Here is a 25792-nt window from a genome sequence, read left to right as displayed (position 1 = left end):
AATGAGAAAAAGTCTACCTCTAGGTGGACACAGTCTTGCACCAGTGCCCATGGCTTGGTGGGCAGAGAGAGGGCTGGATTTGAACTGTCTCCCACCCCTCACCTCCCACCCCATGCCACCTCTGTGTTTACAAGTCTTTGTGCAGGGTGCAACCTACACAACTGTACATGGTGGCCCTAGCCCCACATAATAGGGGTGGCTACTCAGCTCCAGCCCTATAGAAATGAGAGCTTCATGTTGCTGGAGCTTCACATTTTTCAATAGAGGGATTGTGTGAAATATTCTGATTTTTTTTTTTTGAAATATTCTGATTTTTAAATGTTGGCAATGAATCCAGGTTTAACCCACCCCATGGGGCCAAAGAAAATCTCTTCTGATGGTGCCCATATGCAGCCTCTGCCATGGATGCTGGGCCTCAGGACAGGGTGGGCACCTCAGGCCCATCCCCTCAGTGCTTGCATGAGGATGCTCATCCTCCAGCCCTTCCTGGGCACTGAGCTGCTCTGCCCAGAAAGGCCCTGCCTCACACCCCGGACCTGGCTGGCTTAGACCACAGCCGCCCTACCGGCTTGGGGCAATGGATGTAGCGGGCCAGGCTGATGATGAGGTCGTGTGTGATGGGGTCCACCAGGTTCCTGAAGCTGGCGTAGCGGTACAGAACGTCATCCAGCGAGGTTGACTCCATGCCTAGGTCCTGCAAGAGTGAAGGATGCCCAGAGGTCAGGGGCGGTCCCGCCCTACCCTTGAGTCCCACCCAATATGTCCCGAACAGCCCCCTAGAGGCAGCTCAGCCTCCCCCAGAGCCCTGGTAAGGGAGGGGACCTCCCCTTCAAAAAGATTTCCCAACCTGCAAGGAAGCATCTACAGAACTTCCCACAGGGGGCCAGGACAAGCCCCCGTAGAGACAGCCTTCCCCGTTTATGGACCTCTCCCAGGATAGCCTCCCAACCATCGCCTCTCTGGATCCCCTGAGGATGAAGCCAAGCGGGGCTGGCACAGTGCTGATAGCTGCTTCTCCAGCCAGGGCAAAATTTGGAAACGGCATGCATAGTAAAATTCCCCTCCTTTGTGATCATGTATTGATATTTATTTGTTTTCTTATTGCTTCTGAGGACATTTTTACTGCTCCTTCTATAGATGACCCAACCTTGGTGTTCCTTTGCCTTGGGGGGTTTCCGAGTTGTGGGGCTGAAAGGAGAAGTTGCCAGGCACCCAGAAGAAAACCCCACCAGGGCTCCCTAAGGAAGGATATCAAGTGGGGTCCTCCTAACAGCAGGCGAGTGAGCATGGAGGCAAGGGGCTCTGGGTGAGGCTGGGGCAGAGGTTCCCCAAGCCTGACGAGGGTCAGGGGTTTGGGGGCACCACACACTGACAGCCCCAGCTAGGAGCCTCTGCAGAGACCCCTGCCCACCAGCAAGGGACCCCATGGGCTTGGCCAAGAGCAGCGCCCAGTGCGGATTAGGACCCAAGGGCCCTGCTCCAAATGTTCTGTGTAAGATCCCAAGATTCTCGCACAAGACCAGGGAAAGGGCAGGCCCCCCAAACACGACTAAGCTTGAATGTCCCACCAGCCAAGCTGGTGGGAGCTGGAAATGAAGTTAATTGCTTTAGAGAAGTAAAGAACCATGGTTTTCTACTCTAGTGTTGGACTCAACTTCATACCCTCTATATGTGAAAGAGCGTGGCTATACCTTCTGTCTTTTCTCAAACCCCTCTGCCCAGTTTCTGTAGTCCTTGGGTGGGGGCTGTGCTTCCTGCTCCTAGTGTGATGCCTTGCACAGACCACGCAATGACGACATTCCGATCCCAGGGGACTGCCCCCACCCCACTGTGAGGGCCAAAGGGGCACTGAGGGTAGGCAAGGAAAGCAGGCACCACCCATTTTTGCTGCCCCAGCACAGCCCAGAGAGGAAGGCTCCCAGACTGGGTTGCCAGGGTCCAGTGACTTGGGGACAGGAAATGTGTGGGTGACGGGTGCATCCTAGCAGGGGTTTGCTCTCTGTCATTTCGGTGGGATATCCTGAGCTTTTCTAAAGGCCTTCCTCATGTGATTCTTAGAAATCCCTATAAGGCAAGTAGGCTGGGCATTATTATTCCCAATTTATAGATGAAGAAACTAAGGCTCAGAACAGTTGACTTCTTTAACTGTCAGAATTTCAGGAATGGAATGTACAACTGATGACTATAGTGAACACTGCTGTATGGTATATTTGAAAGTTGCTAAGAGAGTATATCCTAAAATTTCTCATCACAAGGAAAAAACATTTTTATATGAGGTGATGGATGTTAACTAAACTTATTGTGTTAATCATCTTGCAATAGATGTAAGTTAGGTCATTATGCTGTACACTTAAACTTATACAGTATCTCAATAACACTGGAAGAAAAAAATCACATGTAATAAAGATGTTCAAAAAAAAAAAGAATTTCAGGAATGGGGGGTGGGCCATTGACTCAGCCTGGGGCCTGGTCTGCCTTTTCTACCAGGGCGGGTGAGCAGGGCAGGGGAGAGGCTGGAGGGCAGGGATGCTGCCCTGTGGTTTGATGCCTGACTTTTCTTTTTTCTTTTTTAGGTACCTTCATTTCCTTCTTTTTTTTTTTTTTAGTTTTTATTTTTTTTGAGGAAGATTGGCCCTGAGCTAACATCTGTTGCCAAACTTCCTCTTTTCTTTTTTCTCCCCAAAGTCCTCAGTACATAGTTGTATATCCTAGTTGTAGGCCCCTTTAGCTCTTCTATGTGGGACACCACCTCAGCGTGGCTTGATGAGTGGTGAGTCAGTCCGTGCCCAGGATCTGAACCAGCGAACCCCGGGCCACTGAAGCAGCACACGTGAAGTTAACTGCTGCGCCACTGGGCCGGCCCTCGTGGCTGACATTTCTAAGAGCAGAGAAAAGAAAGGGTCTTTGCTGGATGGATCTGGAGGGGCCAGGACACCATGCCCCTGCCCTGCAGGGAAACTCACTGAGCCCATGCTCCAGCCGGGTCCTACCCGCGGCGACTGTTAGGGGCACTTTGCTCCCTCCTCCTTGTTAGAAAGGAATGGGTTTCAAGCTTCATCGAGGACACCAAGGTGCCAGTCTTGGGGGCTTTGTTTTCCACTCGGCAGGAATGAACCTCAGAGGCAAGCTGCCATGCCCTGCGCCAGGCTCTCTGGCTGCTGGAATAATCTACTGGGGCCCTAGTCCGGGGGCTCAAGGTCTGGTGTGGATGCAGGGGAAGGGGGGCTTCTGAAGTGCTGCCTGCTACATTCTGGAGCTGAGGGCCTAGGGGAACCAAGTGCAACACCGCCTTGGACCTCTGTCCCTGCCCTGGCTTGTTCAATCCCTCAGCCAGGCTGCGTCCTGGGCAAGCCACCTAATGTCACTGAGTCTCAGTTTCTCCATCCGTACAATGGGGGCCGGCACCCTATATCACAGGTAGGTGAGAGAAATAAAACCAGGTAACGTCTGTAAAGCCTCTGGCAGGGAGGAGAGTCACCAACATAGCGCCCCCACCCCACTGCCTTTCCTCCGCAGCCCCCCCACCGAAGGCCCCTCCCCCCAGCAGTGCTTCTTCACCTCTTTTGGACCAAAGGCCCATTTGAGAACGTGACAAAAACCACAACCTCTCTCTCTAGAAAAACCCAGGAGTCAGGGCAGGATGGGAGCTTGGTGCACAGTCCACACTGGCCTCACGGTCAGCAGGGTGTATCGGGGTCATGCAGACATGCGTGACCTCAAGACACTAATTATCACCCAATAATGTGCAAAACCACAGCTCTGCCCTCCCTGGGGCAGGAGGAGGCTGGGCATGTAGGAAGTGGGCAGTCAAGGGCTCACGTTCTAGGGTCTCAGAAGGCCCATGTGTCAAAGGGCCGGGGCTCCCCTGCCCTGGGGCTCCCCTGCCCTGGGGCAGGGAGGTGGGGCAGAGGGCAGAGTCCAGGAGTGGAGATGGAGGGGTGGTTATTCCCAACGTCAGAGGCCAGATTTGTGGCCACTGGAGGAGGACAGAGATGGATTTATTTACTTTCTTGTCTGTCGTGCAGGCTGGGCTGCCCCTCTGTGGGGTGTCGACTTAACGCCAGCCTCCTCCCTCCTCCACTTCGCCCTGGGTACCACTCTCCTCAGTGTGGACCCCTGCCCCACGACACGTGCCTAGTGGTCTCCTCTTACAGCCGCCCCTGCTCCCTGTCCCTGAATGCCCCTTGGAGAAAGCACTGGATTCTAGGCTCTACCCAACCCCCAACTCACTTTAAGTCTGTGGGCAAGAGACTTCTGTCTTGGGGTCTGTTTCCCCATCTGTGAAATGGGCAGATGAACCGCATTAGTAGTTACACCAAACTGTGTTCCAGGATCTGGGGGCTGATGGTGACAAGAGTGAGGCCAGAGAGTCAGCCAGGCTGTGGGCCCAGCTCTCAGCAGAGCAGCTCTGCTGGCCGCCCTTCAGTCAAAAAAAAGTAGTTCTGTTGCCAAAAAAAAAGTTTGAAGACCCTGGACTGGATGATTGCTCCATGTCTTGTGTTCCTACCAGCCCTGCCCTGTCTTCCTTTCCAGGTCCGTAGAGGCCATCCCATCCTGGAAGGACCAAGAAAACCCTAGTTGCTAATCCAGGGGGCTGGGGCAGGTCTGGGAAGATGCAAAATGTCCTTCCCCAGAGCCCCCCTCCCCCCAAGTCCTCTGGCCCTCACCCTCACTCTGGGTGCCCAGCCTGCTGACGGTGGCTCCACCTCTCCGGGCTGCTGTTGTCTGGGTTCATTTAGTTGTCGCTTGGGAGGGGCAAGAGGTGGGAAGGAAGGAAGGGGGCAGGGAGGAGGGTCTCCCCAGGAAGGCAGACGTGGCCCTGCTTGCTGCGCTCTGGGTAACTGTGAGTCATGGCCACCGCCCTCCCTGTGAATTCCAGCTGGGGTGGGGCTCCCGAAGGTGCCAGGGCTCCGAGGAGCTGCAACAAGGAAAACCAGATGGGGACTGGATAAAGGCTGCTGCACATTTTATTGCTTTATTTCTTTACTTGGACCCCACCTAGGCGCACGGAGTGCTCATGCTGCTTTAGGACGCTTCTCATGTCCCGAGGAGCTCCGGCCACCTCCGGCTTCCTTAGCGTCCTCGCCATGGTCCCACTTCCAAGCCAGTTTATTGGGGACAACTGTGGGACAACTGTGCACTGACGGCCTTACTGATGCTACCCAACCGGGGCCTCCAGCGCGCCGCTCTGCCCCAGCTCTTAGGAAGGGACAAAGCGGGGGTGGGCCTGCTGTATACAGGGGAAGAGGAAGACTCAATTCCACAGGTGGCTCCTCCAGGCTGCGCTGGGCACGGCTTTGGCCTTGGAGGGGCTGGTCTGCCTTGCAAATACCAGGCAGTGAGGAAAATCCTAGCTTCCCATTATGAGTCTAAATGGTATCACCTCTAGGAACTGTGTATGTGGATGGTTCCTCATCAGAAAACCTAGGGACATCAGCAGGTGTGCCTGAGTCACTGCTGTGGGCAGCTTGGCTTGGAGAGTGTCACTCTCCTGGGACCAAGGGGACCAACGGCCAGCATGTCATCTTGAAGAAGTGGGGCCCCCATGTTACCTGATTTGAAGAACTAGGTTTGGGGACTTGTTCCGATGGGAAGAAAGATGATGGGCTTGGGGTGAGGGGTGTGGCTTTCAAAAAAGTGAGTAGAGATTCACATAGGAAGGTGAGAACAGCATTTCTCAAAGGGTGAAGGGGGCCCTTGAGACCCTTTCAAGGACTCTGCGAAGTCCTCTTTTCCAGTGACACATCAGCGTTACGCTACATTTTCTTCGTAGACCTCAACCAAAACAACCCATCACGAGACCGAACACAGCAGCAGGTACAAGAATCAGCTGTCTTCTGTCAAGCCAGCCACACACTAAAGAGATTCACAACACTGTGAAACAACACCACACGTCTCACTAAAGTTTTTTTTCTTTTGGAAAATATAGTTATTTTTGTAAAAATTTATTTTACATGTGAGCTTACTGTTAATTTTAAATGAACAAATAAATCTTTAAAATATTTTTGTTTTTATTTCTAATACAGTAAATAGCATTCGTCAGAAATAACCCACATAAAGAAAACCTCTTTGAGGTCCTCAATAATTTTATTTATTATTTTATTTTATTTTTTTTTTGTGAGGAAGATCAGCCCTGAGCTAACATCCATGCCAATCCTCCTCTTTTTGCTGAGGAAGACAGGCCCTGAGCTAACATCTATTGCCAATCCTCCTCCTTTTTCTTCCCCTTTTCTCCCCGACGCCCCAGTAGATAGTTGTATGTCATGGTTGCACATCCTTCTAGTTGCTGTATGTGGGACGCGGCCTCAGCATGGCCGGAGAAGCGGTGCGACGGTGCGCGCCCGGGATCCGAACCCGGGCCGCCAGTAGTGAAGCACGCGCACTTAACGGCTAAGCCATGGGGCCAGCCCCCTCAATAATTTTAAAGAGTATAAATGTTCCTCAAAAAATTAAATATACAACTACCATACGTTCCAGCAATCCCTCTTCTGGGTATATATCCAAAGGAAACGAAAACAGGATATTGAAGAGAAATCTGAACTTCTATGTTCACTGCCGCATTATTACAATAGCCAAGACAAGGAAACAACCTAAGTGCCTGTCAATGGATGAGTGGATCAAGAAGATGCAGTATATACATACAAAGGAATATTATTCAGCCATGAGAGAGAAGGACATCCCGCCATTTTCAACAACATGGATGGACCCTGAGGACATTATGCTAAGTGAGATAAATCAGACAGAGAAATAAATACTGATGATATCTCTTGTATGTGGAATCTAAAAAGAACCAAACTTGAAAACAACAGACTGCAATGGTGGTTACCAGTGGCTGGGGGGTGCGAGAATGGGAGAGATGTTTAAGAGTACATACTTACAACTAGAAGACAAATAAATCCTGGAGATCTACTACACAGTACAGTGATTACAGACAACAAAACTGTATTATAAACATTAAACTTGTTAAGAAACTGGATCTTAATTATTCCCACCACTAGAAGAAATGATAATTATGTAGCACTACAGGGGTGTTAGCTAACGCTAACATGTACGGCAACCACGTTGCAATATAAATATATCAGATCAACCTGTTGTACACCTTAAACTTACACCATGTTCTATGTCAATTATATCTCAATTAACAGAAAAAGATAAGGTCCGGCCCAGTGGCGTAGCAGTTAAGTGTGCGCACTCCGCTGTGGCAGCCCGGGATTTGCAGGTTCAAATCCCAGGCGTGCACTGACGCACCCCTTGTCAAGCCTTGCTGTGGCGGCGTCCCACACTAAGTAGAGGAAGACGGACACGGATGTTAGCCCAGGGCCCATCTTCCGCAGCAAAAAAAGAGGAGGATTGGCATTGGATGTTAGCTTAGGGCTGATCTTCCTCACACACACACACACACAAAAGATAAAAAAAGAGTATAAAGGAATCCTGACACCAAAAGAAGTTTGAGAACCTCAGGGTTAGAAGAATGGGGTACTCTGAGAGAAAGGGGCCAAACTGAAGGTAGGGAACCAGGTTAGAGCTGGGGAGCTGCTGGGAAAGGTTTATCTTCCCAAGGCCTTCCCTTTGGGTCCTGGAGAACTCCTACTGGACACACAGCTAGCCTTCTCTCTCCTCTCTTCCATTACCTGACCCCTCAGTGAGGCCCCCCCCACTATGCAGGTGTGGCTTTGTGTGGTGGTGCTGAGGGGTCCAGGAGAGGGAAGCTGGCCCCCGTGTCTGGGAGAAAGAGCAGCATTCAATCCAAGGGGCTGGCTCCAGACTCACGAGCTGGCACATTGTGGACCCAGGACCGACTCTGAGGGGACAAACCCCGACCTAGACAGTGGCTGGGGTGAAGGGTCAGCAGGGGATTCTGACACTTGTCTGCCTGCCAGCTCCTCCCCTTCTTGGCCTTTGTTGGTCTAACTGGAGATTTTTAGATCCAGGTTACTGCTCTTATTGTTTTTGCATTCAGGTTTGGACACAGATTTGCAAGTCACTGGGACTGAGCTGGCATGCTGTCTGCCACCCCTCAGGCCTTCCTCCTGACTAGACACACACTTGTACTTGGTGCTCTTGCTGTGCTGGAGAACTTCACCCAGAACGAGCTTTCCCCTCAGAAGGAATACACGAGTGGTTTATTTTCTCAGCTCTCTTGCCTATCTGAAAAATCCTTTATGCTGAAGTCGCACCTGAACACAACCTAGCTGGAGAGCAAGGCCCTTCCAAATGCCACAGTGTTACTCGTTCCTCGGCTGGCCTTCGGTACTCAGCCCCGCAGACAGCACTGAGGCTGCCTGGTGTTTGTCTTCGGCCGCTTTTTGTGCCCAGGCGTCCATAGGATTGTCTTTGTCACTAAGCTCTAGCTGCCTCTTCTGGGCAGTCCCCTTCCCAGGACCATTAGTTCAACATACAGAGTAGCCTAAGAAGCAGTTAATGTCTTTACGACAATCTCTCTAAGTCACCAAAAGGGCATCCCTTCATGACACTCCCCAAAACTCCTAAAATCCCTTCCCTGTATCTCTCCCATGACCCCAACTGTCTCTCAATTTCTAATCTCTATCCCGCAAACCCTCTCAGCACCAGGCAGGCAAATACACACACCTTCCTGAGACAGGAGGGAGCAAAAGAAGGGGGTATGTGCATCTGGCCATGTTTTTCTGCCCCATCACACTTGGTTATTAAAAATTTCTGTCACTGTGTGTCCAGTTGTGCATGTTTTCTTTGAATTGATCTTCAGCGTTGGGGTCTTTTCCTCTACAAACACGGACCTTTATACAGCCTGTCTCTTCATCAGGAAACCGACGCTGGCTCTGAGTGCCTTCTGAATTTATCTTTTTCACGGTCTTTCCATAGCACACCCTCGCAGAGAGTCTCCTTTGCTGATCTCACGTGCTGCAGCGTCAACTCCACTCCCGCTGCTTCCAGTAAGGTCTCAGAATCAGCCCGCAGTTCATATCCTTGCAATTCTTATTTTCCTCATTAATCTCCCTTTTCATCTCACTCTGTTTTTTCTCCCCATCTCAGCTTGGCCTCCTTTTGTGGCATTTTGTTCCTTTCCCACAAAGTTCATTTCTTCTGGATCCCGCTGTAGATCATTTTCAGAGGTCAGGGTTCAGCTCCCATAGTATTTATCCCCCAACTTGCTCACCCTTGAAGGAGGGAGGCATGATCTAGTGAGACCCACATCCATCATCTGTCTAGTGTGATATTATGATTTATAATAAGAAATATATATTTGGTCTTTGTCCCCATTTTTGGCACAGAGCCCCTAAACTCTTGGAATTTCCTAAGTGATGACAGCGACAACAGCATCTCTTGTTACGTTAATGAGGCGGCTTTTGGAAAGCCCCTAGGTCACCTAAGGATGGGGGCTGGTTGCCAGGGGAACCAACTACGTGATCAGAGGGTTGGAAATTTCAGTCCCACCCCCTGACCTGCGGGGAGGGGAGAGGGGCTGGGGGTTGAGTTCAATCACCAATGGCCAATGACTTAATCAATCATGCTTATGAAATGAAGCCTCCATAAGAACCCCAAAAGGATACGGTTCAGAGAGCTTCCAGGTTAGCGCACACGTGGAGATTCAGGGAGACTGGCGTGCCCAGCGAGCAGGGAAGCTCTTTCCCTACACCTTGCCCTGTGCATCTCTTCCATCTGGCTGTTACTGAGTTATAGTCTTTTATAATAAACCGGTAATCTAGTAAGTGAAATGTTTTCCTGAGTTCTGTGAGCCGCTCTAGAAAATTAATTGAACCCAAGGAGGGGGTTATGGGAAACTCCAATCTATTGCTGGTCGGTCAGAAGCACAGGTGACAACTGTGCTTGGGATTACAGTCTGAAGAAGGAGTGGGCATTCTTGTGGAACCGAGCCCTTAATACGTGAGATCTGACACAATCTCCAGGTGGATAGTGTCAGAATTGAGTTGAATTGTAAGATGCCCTGCTGGTGTCCGAGAATTGCTTGTTGGTGTGGAAAACCACACCCATACATTGGAATTGGTGACCAGAGTCGTGGCCTTGTCCTATGGCTGCCTCCCTGGGTAAGAGCTGAGTCTACCACTTCAGGGCCCAGCCCTGGACATTGAGCTAATGTGACTCTGACCTTGGGAAGGGACATCTTCACTCACCCCCGTGGCCTGGGTCTCTGATACTCACAACAGTGGAGTCCATGGAAAGCCACAACAGTGTCCGTATCCCAGGACTTTTCCCGTCCCTGGCCAAGCCCACTGGCCATGCTGGACTTCTGGTGGCATACCTCTCAAATTACCCTCTCTCCTGCCCTGCCAGGTGGTGCTGGCTTCCGAGAGCTGCTTTCTGTGAATGCATGCAGAAAGGAGCCGGGAGGAGGGGTCAGCAAGGGGAGGGTGGAGGCAGGGTTCTTTCTACCCCAAAATGATCACGGGTGGGACAAAGGCAACTGCCTGACTTCCCGATTGGTGAGGCCCTCAGATTGAGGGAAAAAGGGATTTCCTCTCTTCCTTTGGGAGGTCTCAGATTCCTGAGGGGAAGCCGGGACCAGCTCCATCTGTCTGAGTGCGAGAGGAGGTTCCTCCCAGACTGTCCACCTGTCTTTGTTTTCAGTGTTTTTCATCCTTTTGTGGTGTCTTCTTAGGTATTTTAGGGGAAAGCTGGGGGAAGCCACATGGAGCTGCTAGGCACACACTATTTTAAACCACAACCACCCCCTTCTCTTTTACACTCGAGGTTTTAAACCCGTTCCCAGAAGGCAGGCCCCGCGGGAAACCAGCTTGTACCTGTCTCTCCAGGCGTGACCGCACAGCTCCTGCAGCAGAGCCGAAGAAAGGAGGGAGGCAGCAAGCTCCGGACATTAACCGGCAAAGGCAGGCAGCTTCAATGTTTAAACCAGCAGGGCCCGAATGTGCAAAGCTACTTAATGAGGTTCTAATCAAACACAGTCCACCAGAAGGAAATTAACTAGAGTCCAGAGGGCAAGCAGGAAGTGGAAAAGGCTTCTTTTTTCCCTCTGCCTCTAGAACATCACAGGTGGCTCCTCCTGAGGGAAGGCACAGTTTAGAATATTGGCCTCAGCTGGGTGACATTCTGGCTTGCCTTGCGGGGGATTCCCAGGGGAGGGAAGGGAATTGTCAGGTGCTGTTAGGGAAATGTCCCAGGAAGCCACCAGGGAGAGAAGCCAGAACACCTCAGAGTGAAGGGGCCTGGTGCAGACTCTAGGCAGCTGCTTGCTAAATGAAGACAACGGCCTCCTAGGAAGGTGGGCAAAGTCTTAAAAGTGCTGCAGGGGAGAGGACGCCTGGGGTAGATGTACACACCGAATGTGAGAAACAGATGAGGGGTGCACTGGGCTAAATGGTGGCGCCCCAAAAGACATGTCCACATCCTAGTCCCCAGGACCTGTGAATATTACCTCTTTTGGAAAAAGGGTCTTTGCAGATGTGATTAAGTTAAAGTTCTCAAGATGAGATCGTCCTGGATTATCCAGGTGGGCTCTAAATCCAATGATAGGTGGATTTAGATAGGTGTCCATATAAGAGACACACAGAGAAGACAGCAATATGAAGACGGAGGCAGAGACTGGAGTGATGGACGCAGCAGCCGTAACCACCAGAAGCTGGAAGAGGCACAGAACGCAATCTCCCCTAGAGCCTCTGGAGGGAGCATGGCCCTGTCAACACCTTGATTTCGGACTTCTGGCTTCCAGAACTGTGAGAGAATAAATTTCTGTTGTTCTAAGCCTCTAAGTTGGTGGTCATTTGTTATGGCAGCCCTAGAAACTAATACACCAGATCAAAACAGGTGGCATTTTCCCCAGGAGATACACCAGGGAGAAAAGGTCAGGAGATGCAGGCCGGGACCCTTCCCTTACTCAGGCTGGTGGGGACCTCAGCCAGGAACACAGCCGTGGGCAACCAAGGACCATTATTATCAGAAATCTGCTTGCTGTGTTCGCCAGCCTGGGTCCTCTCCGGGTGCAGCTATCCCCAGCACACGTTCCTTTGCTGTCTGCTCCAGAGGTGGGACTGGTCTTGTCAGAAATGCATCCTGTAGGACCACCTGCCCTAAGATGCTTCTCAACTCACCATGAGACAGATCATCTTAGAACAAGTAGTGAAGGGAATTGTGACACCTGCAACAATGCAGACGAACCTTGAGGACATTATGCTAAGTGCAATAAGCCAGACACAAAAGGACAAAGACTGTATGATACCACTCATATGAGGTCCCCAGAGGAGTCAAATTCATAGAGACAGAAAGTAGATGGATGGTTGCCAGGTGCTAGGAGGATGGGGATGGGGAGTTAATGGGTACAGAGTTTCAGCTGGGGAAAACGAAAAGCGTTCTGTAGGTTGGTGATGGTTGCACAACAATGTGAGTGTTCTTAATGCCACTGAACTGTACATCTAAAAGTGGTTAAAATGGTAAATTTTATGTTATGTATATTTTACCACAATAAAAAAAACAAGTGGTGAGCTCACAGTCATTGGAAGTACGTAAGCAGTAGAGAGATGCTCATTACTCAGCACTGTTGTAGCAAGATTTCTGTACCATGAAGGAAGGTAGCCACTAAGGAATCTTCCTTCTGGCTCCCTGTGATTCTCATCGTTAGCAAGACCTTGGATGCAAGATCCCGGAGCCAAGGGTGTGAGGGGGTGCACCATCTAAGAGGATGCCACTAATAGCTGCAAGACGTGGGGCCCTGAGGATAGGAAGAACAGGGAAGGAACTCGGAGTGAATCAGGCAATAAATAGAACCTCATCCAGTGATGCAGCCGCCTGGATGGGGGAGGAGGAGGAGTTTGGGGGTGGGAGAGATTGAGGACTGGAGAAGGAGGGAACAACCAACTCGTGCCAGAGGGCTGGGCGAGATCACCCACTGGAGGTGGGCACTGGGAGTGCGAAGGCTCCAGCAACCATGCCCCTGCTCATTTGCTCTGAAGAGTCGAACTGCTTCCTCAAGACAAAGTGTCCTTAACCCAGAAAGGGTTCAATTAACCCAGGAGATACTGAAGTCAATCAACCTCAGATAAAGTCAAGAACATATCAATCTAGTATTTCACACACATTTGTAACGTTTGAGAGAAGTAGGTATATCAGAGTACCCAACAGATTAACCGTGCCATTCCAATTTAAAACGGGTAATTGAATAATTGACTTGAGGCTTATGATTTTAAGCAAAACGTTGAAAGAGGATTTGGCTGAGTTTGTGACACTCTTGAAATATTTAAGAGAACTTAAAATTCACCCTATTTATAGCTTAATGTGTTAAATTTTAAGAACTGTTTAGGAACTTGGCAAAGTCCTGCTTTTCAGGATGGGTATTTATAACTTAAGAAAACTGGATATGTTAAATTTGTAAAATCATTAAGATATTTAAAGAAATTTAGGTAATGAAGTCATAAACCCCCCACCCTTAAATGTGATTGTTTAAATCTACTAGATTCATAAGCAGAATAATGAAATTTGTAGGTTAAACTTAAAGTCTTAGGGAAACACTAGGCTTTAAAATTTCCACTTCAATATATTGACTAGTATCTGAGAAAACCCAAGTAGCCATAAGTAGTCTGGGGTGTAGGTGTATGTGTGTGTGTGTGTACTGTGTATGTGTGGGGTGTGTGTGTGTACTGTGTATGTGTGGGGGGTGTGTGTGTACTGTGTATGTGTGGTGTGTGTGTACTGTGTATGTGTGGGGTGTACGTATGTATGTGTGTGTATGTGTGTGTATGCATGTGTGGTGTGTGTATGTATGTGTGGTGTGTGTGTACTGTGTATGCATGGTGTGTATATGCATGTCTGTATGGGTGGTATGTGTGTGTATATGTAAGCATGTGTGTGTGGGGGTATGTGTGTGTGTATGCATGCATGGTGTGTGTATATATGTGTGGTGTGTGTGCATGTGTGTACAAACACGCCCTCAAGAACACCAAAAACGTCTCAAGAACACAATTATGCAGATGAGGTCCAGGAGCAGCAACTCTTATTCTGTGGCCGGGGAGCGTGGCGCCCCAGGAGAGGGAGGGCTACTGAAGCTAAGAGCCAGAGGCACACCACTCAGACTTGGAAAACACCGAAAGGGCAAAGCTAACACACAACAGTCATAAAAGCAACCACTACACGGCCCTATCCCTAAAAGAAACACCCAACAGCACTGGAGCCCTGCTAGATGGTGAGGCCTTCTCATCCTTCTGTGTCCAGGGTGAACACTGCTCGGCCCCTGGTCGCAGCCTTGGACGTTGCCTCTTGAGGGCAGGCTGGCTTGGTGACTGCCACCCCCACAGGCCCATGGAGCTGGCACCCAAGGAGATGCCCAGGAGCACCCAGCTAACCAACACCAGCCAGACACTACTGGACAGGGCCACTCTGCAGAGGTCTGAGTCAAGAGAGTGCTGATGGAGATTACTGGCCACCTACTGCCCCCTGCCCAACTTGCCCAGCTGGCTAAGGGGCAAGGGGCAAGGAGTGGCCTCCAGGCAGCCGTCCCACAGGGGCGCCTGGTGATTCTCCGGCTCCTCCAAGGCCACCTGGCCCCTGCAGGGTTTTGAAGTCAGGCATCCCAGCAGGCTGGTCCTCCTTAATTGTGACAAGTGGTCTGCCCTCCCTGCCAGGATGCGGTGGGCTGGGCGGCAGCTTTGCTCGGCGAGGGGCTTCATGGCTGTGTGTTGTCTTTTAACTTTGAAGTCTTTAAAAATGACACCCTCTGCATGAAACAGGCCTCTGGAAACAGATGCCTGGCTGTTGCCAAGTGTAATTTAATTAAAGCCTAAGAAACAGCAGTAGCAACAAATAAATACCAAAAGGATGCTTTCTCTTTAGAAAAATATAAAGTCAGCTGGGAGGCATAGCAAGCCTGAGGACGGTTTGGTCTGCTCCCCATGGTCGCAGCTCCATGCATAGTCTGCTCAGGGTGGGCGCAGGAGACTTCCCAGGTCCCTGAGTCACTGTGTGGCCTGGGGCAAGTCACCCCTGCACGCCTCAGCAACCCCACCTACCAAAGAGGATTGCATCAGCTCATTCTTCCCACAGAGCAGGCAGAAAGCCGGAGAGGTCAGCAGAAGAGGGCCTTGGACCACAGAAGTTTGGAACACAAGGAATTCAACACATAACCATCTCCTTTCTCCTGTCAGACGTTTTAGCCCCTGTGCTTTATGACTCTTTGAAAGGGTGGTGGCATCTGCACTGTTTCCCAAACTTATTTCCCAAGCTCCTCCTTCCCCTTCCAAAGCATCTTGTGGGACTGGGATTCCGCAGAAATCTGGGGCCAAAGGGTCCCTGAGGTCCACCGGCTCCTACATTCCACGAATTCTCAGCACTCTGTCATCCATCTCAGTGCCCTCCTGATCTCTCTGCTTGGGAAATAATCTGAATCAGTTGTTTATGCCTTCCGGCGAAGGCACTGAAGCCCATTTGTCCCTCTCTGTGGTAAATTTTGTCCATTTTATTTATTTATTTTTCCCCCAAAGCCTCAGTAGATAGTTGTATGTCATAGCTGCACATCCTTCTAGTTGCTGTATGTGGGACGCAGCCTCAGCATGGCCGGAGAAGCGGTGTGTCCGTGCGCGCCCGGGATCCAAACCCGGGCCACCAGCAGTGGAGCGCGCTCACTTAACCACTAAGCCACGGGGCCGGCCCAAATTTTGTCCATTTTAAATGAAAGGTTTGGTCTCTTGTCAAAGGAACTGAAGGTAACAACAAAGAGGTGGAGGAACGACTTAGACTCCCCGACAACCTGCTTTCCAGTAGCACAGACTCCCTGGGAACAGCCCATTTCTCAGAGGGAGAAGCTGAGGACTGGAGGGTTGTCTCACACAGTGAGCAAGTGGCAGGGACAAGAGGGCCCCAGAGCCCCAGAAGTTTCTAACTCTGTCTCTCCCAGCCACCAGCCCTTGGAGGACAAGTGTATTAGCCAGGGCTTTCCAGAGAAACAGAACCAATAAGGTTTGTTGGGGGTCGGGGGGAGAAAGAGATTTAAGGAATTGGCTCATGTGACTGTGGGATCCGGTAAGTCTGAAATCTGTAGGGCAGGCCGGCAGGCTTGGACACCCAGGGAAGAGCTGATGCTGCAGTCTCAAGTCTGAAGGCATTCTAGAGGCAGAATTCCCTCCAATCTTTTCTCTCAAGGTCTTCAGCTGATTGGATGAGGCCCACCCACATTATGGAGGGTCATCGGCTTTACTCCAAGTCCACTGATTTAAATGTTAATCTCATCTAAAAAATACCTTGCAGTGACATCTAGACTCATGTTGACCAAAAACTGGGTACCATGGCCTAGCCAAGTTGACACAAAATTAATCCTCACAACAAATGAACGGTCTTTACCACTTTAAATCTCTAGGTCAGAGGCAAGGCCCAGCAGAGCCTCCAAGAATCTGGGTGAGCAGAGATGAGTCACGCTGGACGAGGAATCCAGCCCACTCCCAACTCCAGGAAGGCAGTGGTGCAGGGGGGGCGGGGGTGGCGAGGAGGAGATCCCCCAGGATCCGTGGCCGCAGGCAAGGCCTTGCCTGCATCTCCACACTCAGCCGATTTCCCCAAGACCTTTCAAACCAGAGTCAGTGAGCTCGGTGGCCTGTTACTATGGAGCTGCATGTCATCCTCCAGGCGGTGGGGAGGGCAGGAGCTGGCCCAGGAAAGGAGCCACAGATGCCCTCTCTGAGGACTTTGCAGCAGGTGGAATCTTCCCCATCTCAAGGCCCTGCTCCTCCTCGGGGCCTCATTCTCCCAGTAGATGGAAGGAACAGGGCCACAACCAGCAGCAAGAAGAAGAAACCGGTGAGACTTACAGGCTTCAAAGGAAGGGGTGAGGGCAGTGTCCTCGGGGAAGGGAGGGGCTTCTAGGAGGTCACTGAGTTTGTCCACAGCTTTGGAGGACCCGGTGGGGGGGGTGGTGGAGGTGGAGGTGGGAGAGGTGACAGGGCAGCCAAAGGCCCAGTGAAGGCCCAGAGCTTTTCATCCCAGCGTCCCCGGATTCTGCCTCCAGGATTTCACTCCGTGGGCCTCCTCCCTCAAGAGCACAGCCCGGAGGGAACACGCCGGGGCGCTTTGCTCTCACATCCCCAACCAGCTGCCCTGCTCCTTTGGGTTCCTGACCAGCCCTCGCCAGTTTTCTAAAACAGTTTTGCTAATTCCATCCCAATACCCTCTCTTCTTTTCAGGCCTGATCCCTCCACTCCCTCGTGTCCCCCACACCCTTCAGAGTGCCTTCTTCTAGGTCCTGGCTTGTGGACCAGCCTCTCTGAGACGTATCCACTGTTCTCACCCTGCTTGACTGGGCCGCTTCTCAACCAGCAGGCGGTTTCTGGAGAGATGGGAATTCTTGGAACAGGCGGCCTGGAACCTGTTGTGTTTGAGTTTCCGTATGCAAGAACCGGCCCCCTCTGTGCCCGATGGTCTCTGGGCTGGCAGCTGTCTGGAAACCCCAGGGGCAAGGATCTTGCCTAAAAGTGCTTTTACCCCGATATTCCACAACTCCAGAAAAAAGTGAAAACATAGGTCTGCAGTTGAGAAGAATAATAAAAGTTCAGAAGACTGGCATGTCCTAGAAGAAATTAAATGGAATGGAATTATTTAGTCCGGAGATGTGGACGTTATTTACAGGGGGTGGGAAGCATTTAGACCTTATGTCCCCCAGAACTGGTAGAGGCAGGAATGTAAACAGTCTGGGAAGCTGAGGGGAATTCCTGGATCCCTGGGACATTGGGGCCGGAGCCCCGGGAAACCCAGCAAGGAAGGCTACCACGATGCCCCTGCTGTCCCCTGGTGCTCCCGACTGGGCCTGACTCCAGACCCACTCAGGATGTCTTTGATTCTGTCTGATGCCTTTAGCGAGGCAGGAATATTAAGCCAGAACCTTCTAGAAGAAGATGTCCAATTGCTTTAGCTCCCTGATTCAGGAGGAAGAGGGCAAGCATCCAGCTCAGAGGCAGAAAGCATGTTCTGGCTGACATGTCACTCTTCCCTGCCTTGGATGATCTGGGAAGGCCATGCCCCAAGAGCTGAGTGGGAGAAGGCATGAGGCTCCTGACTGGCCTCAGCTGATAAAGACTCTGATCTCCTGTGTACTTTTTTTTTTTTTTTTGTGAGGAAGATCAGCCCTGAGCTAACATCCATGCCAATCCTCCTCTTTTTGCTGAGGAAGACCAGCCCTGAGCTAACATCTATTCCCAATCCTCCTCATTTTTTTCCCTTTTTCTCCCCAAAGCCCCAGTAGATAGTTGTATGTCATAGTTGCACATTCTTCTAGTTGCTGTATGTGGGACGCCGCCTCAGCATGGCCGGAGATGCGGTGCGTCCGTGCGCGCCCGGGATCAGAACCCAGGCCGCCAGCAGCAGAGCACGCGCACCCAACTGCTAAGCCACGGGGCCGGCCCCTCCTGTGCACTTTCACCAAGGCTGCCAAGTACAGCTGTGCAGGACGTGCATTGCACAGGGTGTCTGGGTAGGGCTGAACTCACCAAGTCTTTACTCTGGCTCTGCCAACCAGAAGGTGTCATCTTCTATTTCTCACAAAGGCACTGTATGGGCTAGGAGCTGTCCTACATCTCACTGAAGGAAACTGAGGTGATAAGGCATATTTGGGTCACCCGGACTCACTCACTGAATGGTCTACACGCCTCCAAAGTCCCTGGTTTCCCTAGGCTGCCAGGAGCAAAGGTGTGGCCAAGCTCTAATGTGGGGTCAATGAACTCATGAAACATGCCCCTTCCTGGGACCATGTTCTCTTCAGGTCATGGTCCTGCTCTCTGCTTCCTCCAACATTAGTTCACCTTAGCCACCACTGTCTCAACATCTTACTTTAAAATACAAACTATTGAAAAAGTGCTACTGAGAGAACGTGCTCAGGGGGACGACCCACCCTTCCGCTCTCCCGAGGTCTGCCCCTCCTGACCTCCTGCTCCTGCCAGGTCATGCAACAGAGAAGGGGTGGCAGGCGTTCTCCGCCACGTATGGACTCCCAGAGCCCTTCCTTCATCGTGCCCCTAAGGATGGGACCTGAGCCACCTGCCCCACCTGAGGGAGCTCAGAAAGCACCAAGTTACGCACTGGGACAGACCGAGGCCTCACTTCCGATGCTTCTCCAGGGGTCATTGGGTGAGACAGGGCTTCGGGAGGCTGGACCTGGTTCTAGTCCTGTGTGACCTGCACAGACCACGACTCCTCTCCGGGCCCTGTGCACAGCCTTAGAGCTTCTCAGCTCTGACTGCAGAAGGCTTCTCACCAAAAGGAACCAGGGAGCCCCTTTCCCTCCCTCGCACTTCTCCCGGGAGGCAGAAGGGGCAGATCCAGGCCCCTTGGACCTCTAAGGACACTCAAACCCCAGCCCTGCCTATCCTCTGCTGGCCGGGACCAAGGACCACAGCCAGGAGTGGGCCAGTGAGATCACAATGTATGATATGGTCAGGCAGCCCATTAAAAAGCCTGAAGCCTAGCCCAGCACCTGGTACAGGTGGGCCCAGAGGCCCCGCTCCCCCCACCTCCTCGGTAGCCCTTGCTCTCTCACGTACCTACTGAGGAAGTAACATCCCACAGGAAGGGCATTAGAGCCCTAACTAAGAGATTATAAACCAGTCTTGGCAAACACCTCACAGCCATGCTGAGTTTACTGCAGGATACTGGAGCTTGAGGCTTCAACACCTGGGCCCTGGCAGGTGCAACGGAGGAGGACACTCCCAGGGATGGCCAGCCCCAAGCAGGTGTCTGAGGCTGGGTGTCATCCTTAGGACAGGCCGGGCTGGGTGAGGCAGCCTGGCATTCAGCAGAGGAAGAGAGAAATGCCTGTCCTGGTCCTGCATTTGAGCTACAGGTACTGGCCCCTGGGGCAGTGGGCCAAGCAATTCCCATCTGACCATTTACCAGGAGGGAAAATCAGAAAGACAGGTTTTGTTCCCCGCTGGGATTCCTCTGGGACCACAGGAGCCTGCACAACACCCAGCTGACCAGAGCCCTCCCTCCCCAGCAGCACCTGCAGCTCCTGTCCCCTCCTCCCCAACCCTGCTGTGATCTACACACAGCCCTCTCCTCGATATGCACCCATGGCTCCGGGGGCCGGGTCTCGGATAAGGCAGAGGCCAGTGCAGAGGGGGCAAGCCAGGCCATGGAGAGGGGTGTGAGGTGGCAAGGGGCTGCCAGGTATGCTGGGACCAGCTGACTGTGGTACAGCATGTGCTGGCCAGACAGGTCCAGGTCCAGGTCCAGGGTGGGGTGGGCTCTCCTGGCCCCTGTCTACACCAGCACCATGGGAGGGAATCCTGCCCCTCTTTGTGGGGCCTGAGCCCAGAGCACTGGGGGCAGTGACTGCATGCACAGAAGTAAGGGCAGCAGGGGCTGGGGTCCCAGGCTGCCGCCTTCCCAGGCCACGAGTCCCAGATCCCTGCAGATGGATGGTGTGCTTGAGTGGGCAGGGCTTCCTTGGGGTCCTACCCCTTGCCTGGTGGCCCTCAGTGGGAGACGGTCCTGCAAGCCCCCTTGGGCAGCCTGTAGCTGTGGGTGGTGGCTCCACAGGGAGAGCAGCTGTGAGGTGGGGGCGGGGTGTCCTGCATGGGCACAGAGAGAGCCGGCGCTCCGTGCAGGGCACTGGTGTGCTCTGGGGGAACCCTGGGCTGAGGGCAGGCAGGAGGTGTGGACAGGAGACGGGCAGGCCGGAGCACCTAGGAGGGGCCATTCAGCTCAAGCGAGGCAAAGCCCCAAGTAGGAAGTGGGAAGGGTTGGCTCCCCGCAGCTCCCAGGCCCAGTGCCCGTGTCCACTCAGGAGCCCCGTGGGGAGGAGTCTGCACAGCAGCCAGCATGTGTGCTGTGTGCCTTGCACCTGCGAATGCCCTCCACTGTTGTCCCCCACTGCCACTCCTGTAGCTCTCTGCCCAGCCTGGCTACTCTGCATCTGTGGCCAGAGTCAACGGCAGAGCCAGAATCCAAGTGGCTCTGTCTGGCTCTACAATCACTCACCACCCATCTACAGCACCGGCTGCCTCTCTGATCCCGTCTAGTAATGAGCACGGTGGCAGGCTCTACTTTCCCCCTTCTTCCAACCGGTGCCATCCACCCACAGGTGCCCAGAATTGTCTGCCGAATGAAAGAACCAAGTACTAGCATGGCCAGGTAGCAGAAGGCACAGGGCAGCATTCTTGCCCTGAGGACAAAGACCCCCGAGGCTCTGCCTGGGCTGGGAGGTCTGGATCTCTGTGGACAGGTGAGAAGCACGAAGTGGGGTGGGCCTCGGGAGAGGGAGAGGGGAGACGCAGATGTGAGAGGGGCCCAGGCAGCCTCCCCAGGGTGGAGGGGAAGGAGAGGGAGCCCACGACGAGTCAGGCCAGCAGTGGGTCCCAGGAGGGCCTGCCCAAGGCTGGAGACAGGCCTCGTTCTCCTCCCTGACACCCTGGGTGAAGGGCCCACGGCTCAAGGGACAACGCAGGCTCTTTGCTCACGCACTGCAGCCTGGATCGACATGAAAGTCTACAAGCTCCTTGCTCTGGCCTCTACCCCCAACGCTGTGTGACTTGGCCTTCTACCCTCCTCTGTCAGATGAGGGGTAGGTTAGCTAGGACTGCTGTCAGCTAGGCAGGCTGGCGTCTGCAGCCTGGAGAGCCAGTGTGGGGCTGAGTGTGGATCAGCCCCAGGACCTAGGGGTCTGCTTCCCTCTGGAAGCCCCTCTCCCTGCGTCCCAGCAGCGGAGAAAGGAGTGACCTCAGGGCACAAATGTGAATCCAGCTCAGGGCCTGGAATAACTGACCACACATGGGAATGAATGATCACTCATGTTTCTGAAGCCACAGGAGTCCGGTGGAACCTGAGCAGTGGCAGAGAACCTCAGCGTTCATCTCAACCACACACTCCTGCATTTTGCAGATGGGGAAACTGACGCCAGAGAAGGGACAGAGCTGGGCAAGTTGGGGTCTGAGCTGGGACCAGAACTGAGGGCTCCTGGTTTGCAGCAAAGACAGCCACCGCCACCACAGAATCCTTACCCTGGGCCATGCCAAGCCCTCGCATAAGCCTCTTGGATGCTCACAATCCCTCCATGTGGTAGGGGAACAATTATTACTACTGTTTTTCCTGTTTGGTTGCCTGCTGCCTCCCCAGTGCCTGGAAGAACAGGCCCTCCATGGTGGAACAGATGAATTAATTCCTACTGTCTTATTTTGGCTCCTCTGTATTTTCTCATTTTCCTACAATGATTATACACTGCTTTTATAATATTTTTAAAAACCCACCATTTTTTCTTGAAGCGGTATCCTGCCGACCTCACAAGACTATTCAAGGAGAAAGATAAACATGAAAACAAGCTTTATGGACCAGAAAGCAACATGCAGATGGGAGGGGTGTCTCCAGTGCCTGCCATCCCGCCCCAGGTGCCGGGGCACCAACTAGACAACCAAAACGAGCCGGGACCTTTTCTCGACCACCACCAACTCCTTCCAGTTCTCAGGGGCCCCAGAGCCCCCTCTTCCTGCTGCGGAGGCTGAGGGGTGCAGAGGGAAGCTGACGGAGGTCGGGCAGACTAACGAGAAAAGTCTGCTTCTCACCCAGGGAAGGGAGAGACAGAGAGAGAAACACACAGACACAAAGAGAAGCTGCAGGAAGTGGGAGGGAGACAGGCAGAAAGACCGTCAAGGACCTGGAGGACAGAGCAGGGGTGGGGACAGCTCTGGAGGTGGGCACGGACCTCAGACCCAAAGTGAGGCACCTCTGCAGGCAAACACACTGACACTCTCCACCCTCAGCTGGACTCCTGCGTCTCTCCTGATTAAGATAAAGTTAGAAACATCAAAATGCCACATCTCTTTGAGCAGCAGCCGTCGGCAGAACTCCATATGGCTGCAGCAGCCAGGAGTTTGAGCTAATAAAAGTTAAAAAAAAAGCTGGGAAATGCTCCCAGAGAGCCACGTGGGCACTGCTCAGGGCCGGTGGGTGGGGTGGGGAGGAGAGCAGGCCCCCTGCCCCTGCTCCACGTGCCAAGGTCACTGTTCTCATGAGAACAGCCAACTCTTTTAGTGACAGCGAGCCCAAGATACAGCCACTGAGTCTGCCATTTTAGACAACTGGGCCCCTCTCCCACCCCTCCAGTTTCTCCTAATGAGAAAGAATATGATACAGCCAGCAGGGGCTAGGGGATGGAGCACAGAGGGGGTGTGCCATTTTTCTCCTAGTCACCCACAGCACTGCTCTTGGCGGGAGGGTGGCAGGGGAACACGGCTGGTTGAGACCCCCACTTTGGGTAGGCGATCTCTTCCGAGGTTGACCCCATTCCTTGGGCATCCTGCTGGGGAAGCCAGAGAAAGACCCTAATCACCTGGATAACCCTTCTGCAAGGTGGGTCTCACCTGCAGGAGGTGTTGTGGGTGCAGAGAGCAGTCGCTAGAACCCTGAGAATGGGCAAGAGTGATGGTGCCAACTCCGAGGGTTACTGGAAGGATGACCTGCCCCCGTGCTTGACTGGAGAAGTCCGAGCCAGACCCCACTGGCTCCTGAGAGAGACACCTAGGGCAGTGGCCAGGGGGAAGTGTGCCTGAGGAGAAGTTTAAAACCCATTCGATAAGGATTTCCTGAAAACCTGCTGTGCCCAGTATACGATCATATGGCCTCTGCCCGAAAAAAGTGCACATGGAAACGAAATGACATTGGGGGAAGGGGAGAGGGGGCTGCACCAGTGCACCAAGGGGGGTTCCACCAAGGGGGCGGTCCATGGGTGGCGCCCAGGGTATATTAGGAGATGAATAGAGACAGCAAAGCAGTTTCTGGTCATCTCTAAGGAGGCAGACATTTGTTCCAGAAAGAAGGCCCCCATCCCACCAGACCTGAAATCAGGATAGCTGGCCCAGCCCCAGGCCCTGCAGTCATGCCTGGCCACACAGAGGCTGCCATGTCCCCGACCTTGGAAACCAGCAAAGCAGGCCCTGGCATCGGATTCCTTCTGCATCTTTATCACTGGAAATACCTGTGCCCAGCCCAGTCAGAGAGCGGCGGATTTTAAAAAGGAAGGTTTCTCACTGTGGATGGAACAAACATGATTCAGCACAAGCAGCAGATCAGGAATGCGGAGGCCAGGCTCTCCCATCAGGCTCTGCTCCCCTCCCGCCACCTCAGCAGAGGCCCCAGACTGCACCTGCCGGATGGGATCCCCTGGTGCCCACAGAGGCTGGGCACCATGCCACTCTTCTCTCCAAGAACACCACCAACTGGCAGGCTGCCAGGAACAGCCAAGCCCCGGGGACATGGTTCCCAGGAATCCAACCACACTGAAAGCAAACTCGCCAGATCTCATGACAGTACTGGCAACCTTGGTAAATAAGCCCCCAGATGCACAGCCGCAGCCAGGATCCAAGTGCTTTCTGAGGACACACAGTGCCAGCGGTGACAGATGCACATCTTCACAGCACACAGACTCACTAAAGATTGTTGCAGGCCTGTGGGTGTTCAATACCATGCCAGGGACAATGGTGGTGGTGGGGTCTCCACCCTCAGGAAGGATATGACTTGGTCTGACAAACGAAATAGACATCAGAGGAAAAACTGTGTACAGATGATTAAATGCCACCCAGTGTGGCGGTCCCTAACAGGCAACTGGATCTCAGAGGCATGGGCTGACACGGCCAGGAGGGTGGCCTTGGAAAGGTAAGGAGCATTCCGTGGAAATAAGGAAATGCATTCCAGGTGGAGGAAGAAGACGATCAGGGCCAAGGGTGCGGGAAATCCCTACTCAGTGTCTGGTGACTTTGCAACCTGCTCGCCTGAAGAGATTTTCTTAGGTGGGCTGTTAGAGGAAAAAGGTGACTTTCAAAGGCCATTCTGCTCATCTTTCTGTCTCTGGGTAGGAAAGAACTGTCCAGTCTCCAGGTCCCCAGGGAGCCTCCAAGTGCTTGTCCATTATCCATCCAGCCCTCCTTGGGAGGCAAGTCATCCTAGGTCCCAGAGGGTTATTTTTTGCTTTAGCTGATGTGGCTCATGCTCCCAGGTGTAAAGCCAGCCCTGCCACGCTGGCCACAGCTGACGGAACCAGAAGTCCATGCCCAAGCCACACCATTGGGTGGGGCTCAGCAGGGTAACATTGGAACAGCTCTGCACAAAAGGGCTGCACCATATTGAGTGGCAGTAAACCAACCTGCTCAGACTTTCCTTATGGGAAGGTAGGGAGGCTGGGCCACTTCAGCCTGATGTATCGCAGGGAAACTGATCCCTTATTCTGGTGCTCCATGAAGTTGGCTGACAACCCAGTCTGGGATTTTTGGGACTTAGAGAAACCGCTGGGCTGAGGAGTTGACACCCCACCCTCCATGTAGCCTGGCACTTGCCCTCTCTCCATGACTAAATGTTACTTCTTCCCCAGGGCTCCTTAAAGATGGCAAACCTGACCCCAAGACTTAGGGAGAGACATCTGGGGAAGGGTGAGGCCTGTAGGAATGGGGACCAGGGAAGGGGAGAGTGGCTTCTTCTATCCATAGCTGGCATCTTTTATCCCCATGAGCACTGCCCCAGACTGCTCCTGAACTGGCAGTGAGCTTTTGATCCAGACTGAGCCCTGGGCAGGTAGACAGAATCCCAAAAATCCTGGGCCCAGGGGCCAGCCCAGTGGCGCAGCAGTTAAGTGCGCGTGCTTAGCTTCTGCGGCCTGGGGTTCCAAGGTTCAGATCCCTGGCGCGCACTGATGCACCACTTGCCAAGCCATGCTGTGGTGGCATCCCATATAAAGTAGAGGAAGATGGGCATGGATGTTAGCCCAGGGCCAGTCTTCCTCAGCAAAAAAGAGGAGTATTGGCGACAGATGTTAGCTCAGGGCTAGTCTTCCTCAAAAAAAAAAAAAAAAAAATCCTGGGCCCAGCCTGAGAAAGGATATCAAGAC

General features: G+C 52.7%; 1 protein-coding gene across 1 annotated transcript in view; it reads right to left on the bottom strand.

Moving 5' to 3' along the window:
- The window catches only part of LRRC75A (leucine rich repeat containing 75A), a 45086-nt gene that overhangs the window by 15603 nt on the left and 3691 nt on the right, over positions 1–25792 (bottom strand). Inside the window, exon 2 of the mRNA XM_004433407.3 lies at positions 566–694. Within this exon, the coding sequence (XP_004433464.2) occupies positions 566–694 (129 nt within the window). The remainder of the gene's footprint in view (positions 1–565; positions 695–25792) is intronic.

Source organism: Ceratotherium simum, chromosome 16, assembly GCF_057802395.1.
Source record: "Ceratotherium simum simum isolate JZ-2026a chromosome 16, ASM5780239v1, whole genome shotgun sequence".
Classification (NCBI taxonomy): Eukaryota; Metazoa; Chordata; class Mammalia; order Perissodactyla; family Rhinocerotidae; genus Ceratotherium; species Ceratotherium simum.
The sequence above is the reverse complement of the archived record's forward strand: the minus strand, read 5'-3'. Positions and strand labels throughout refer to the sequence as shown.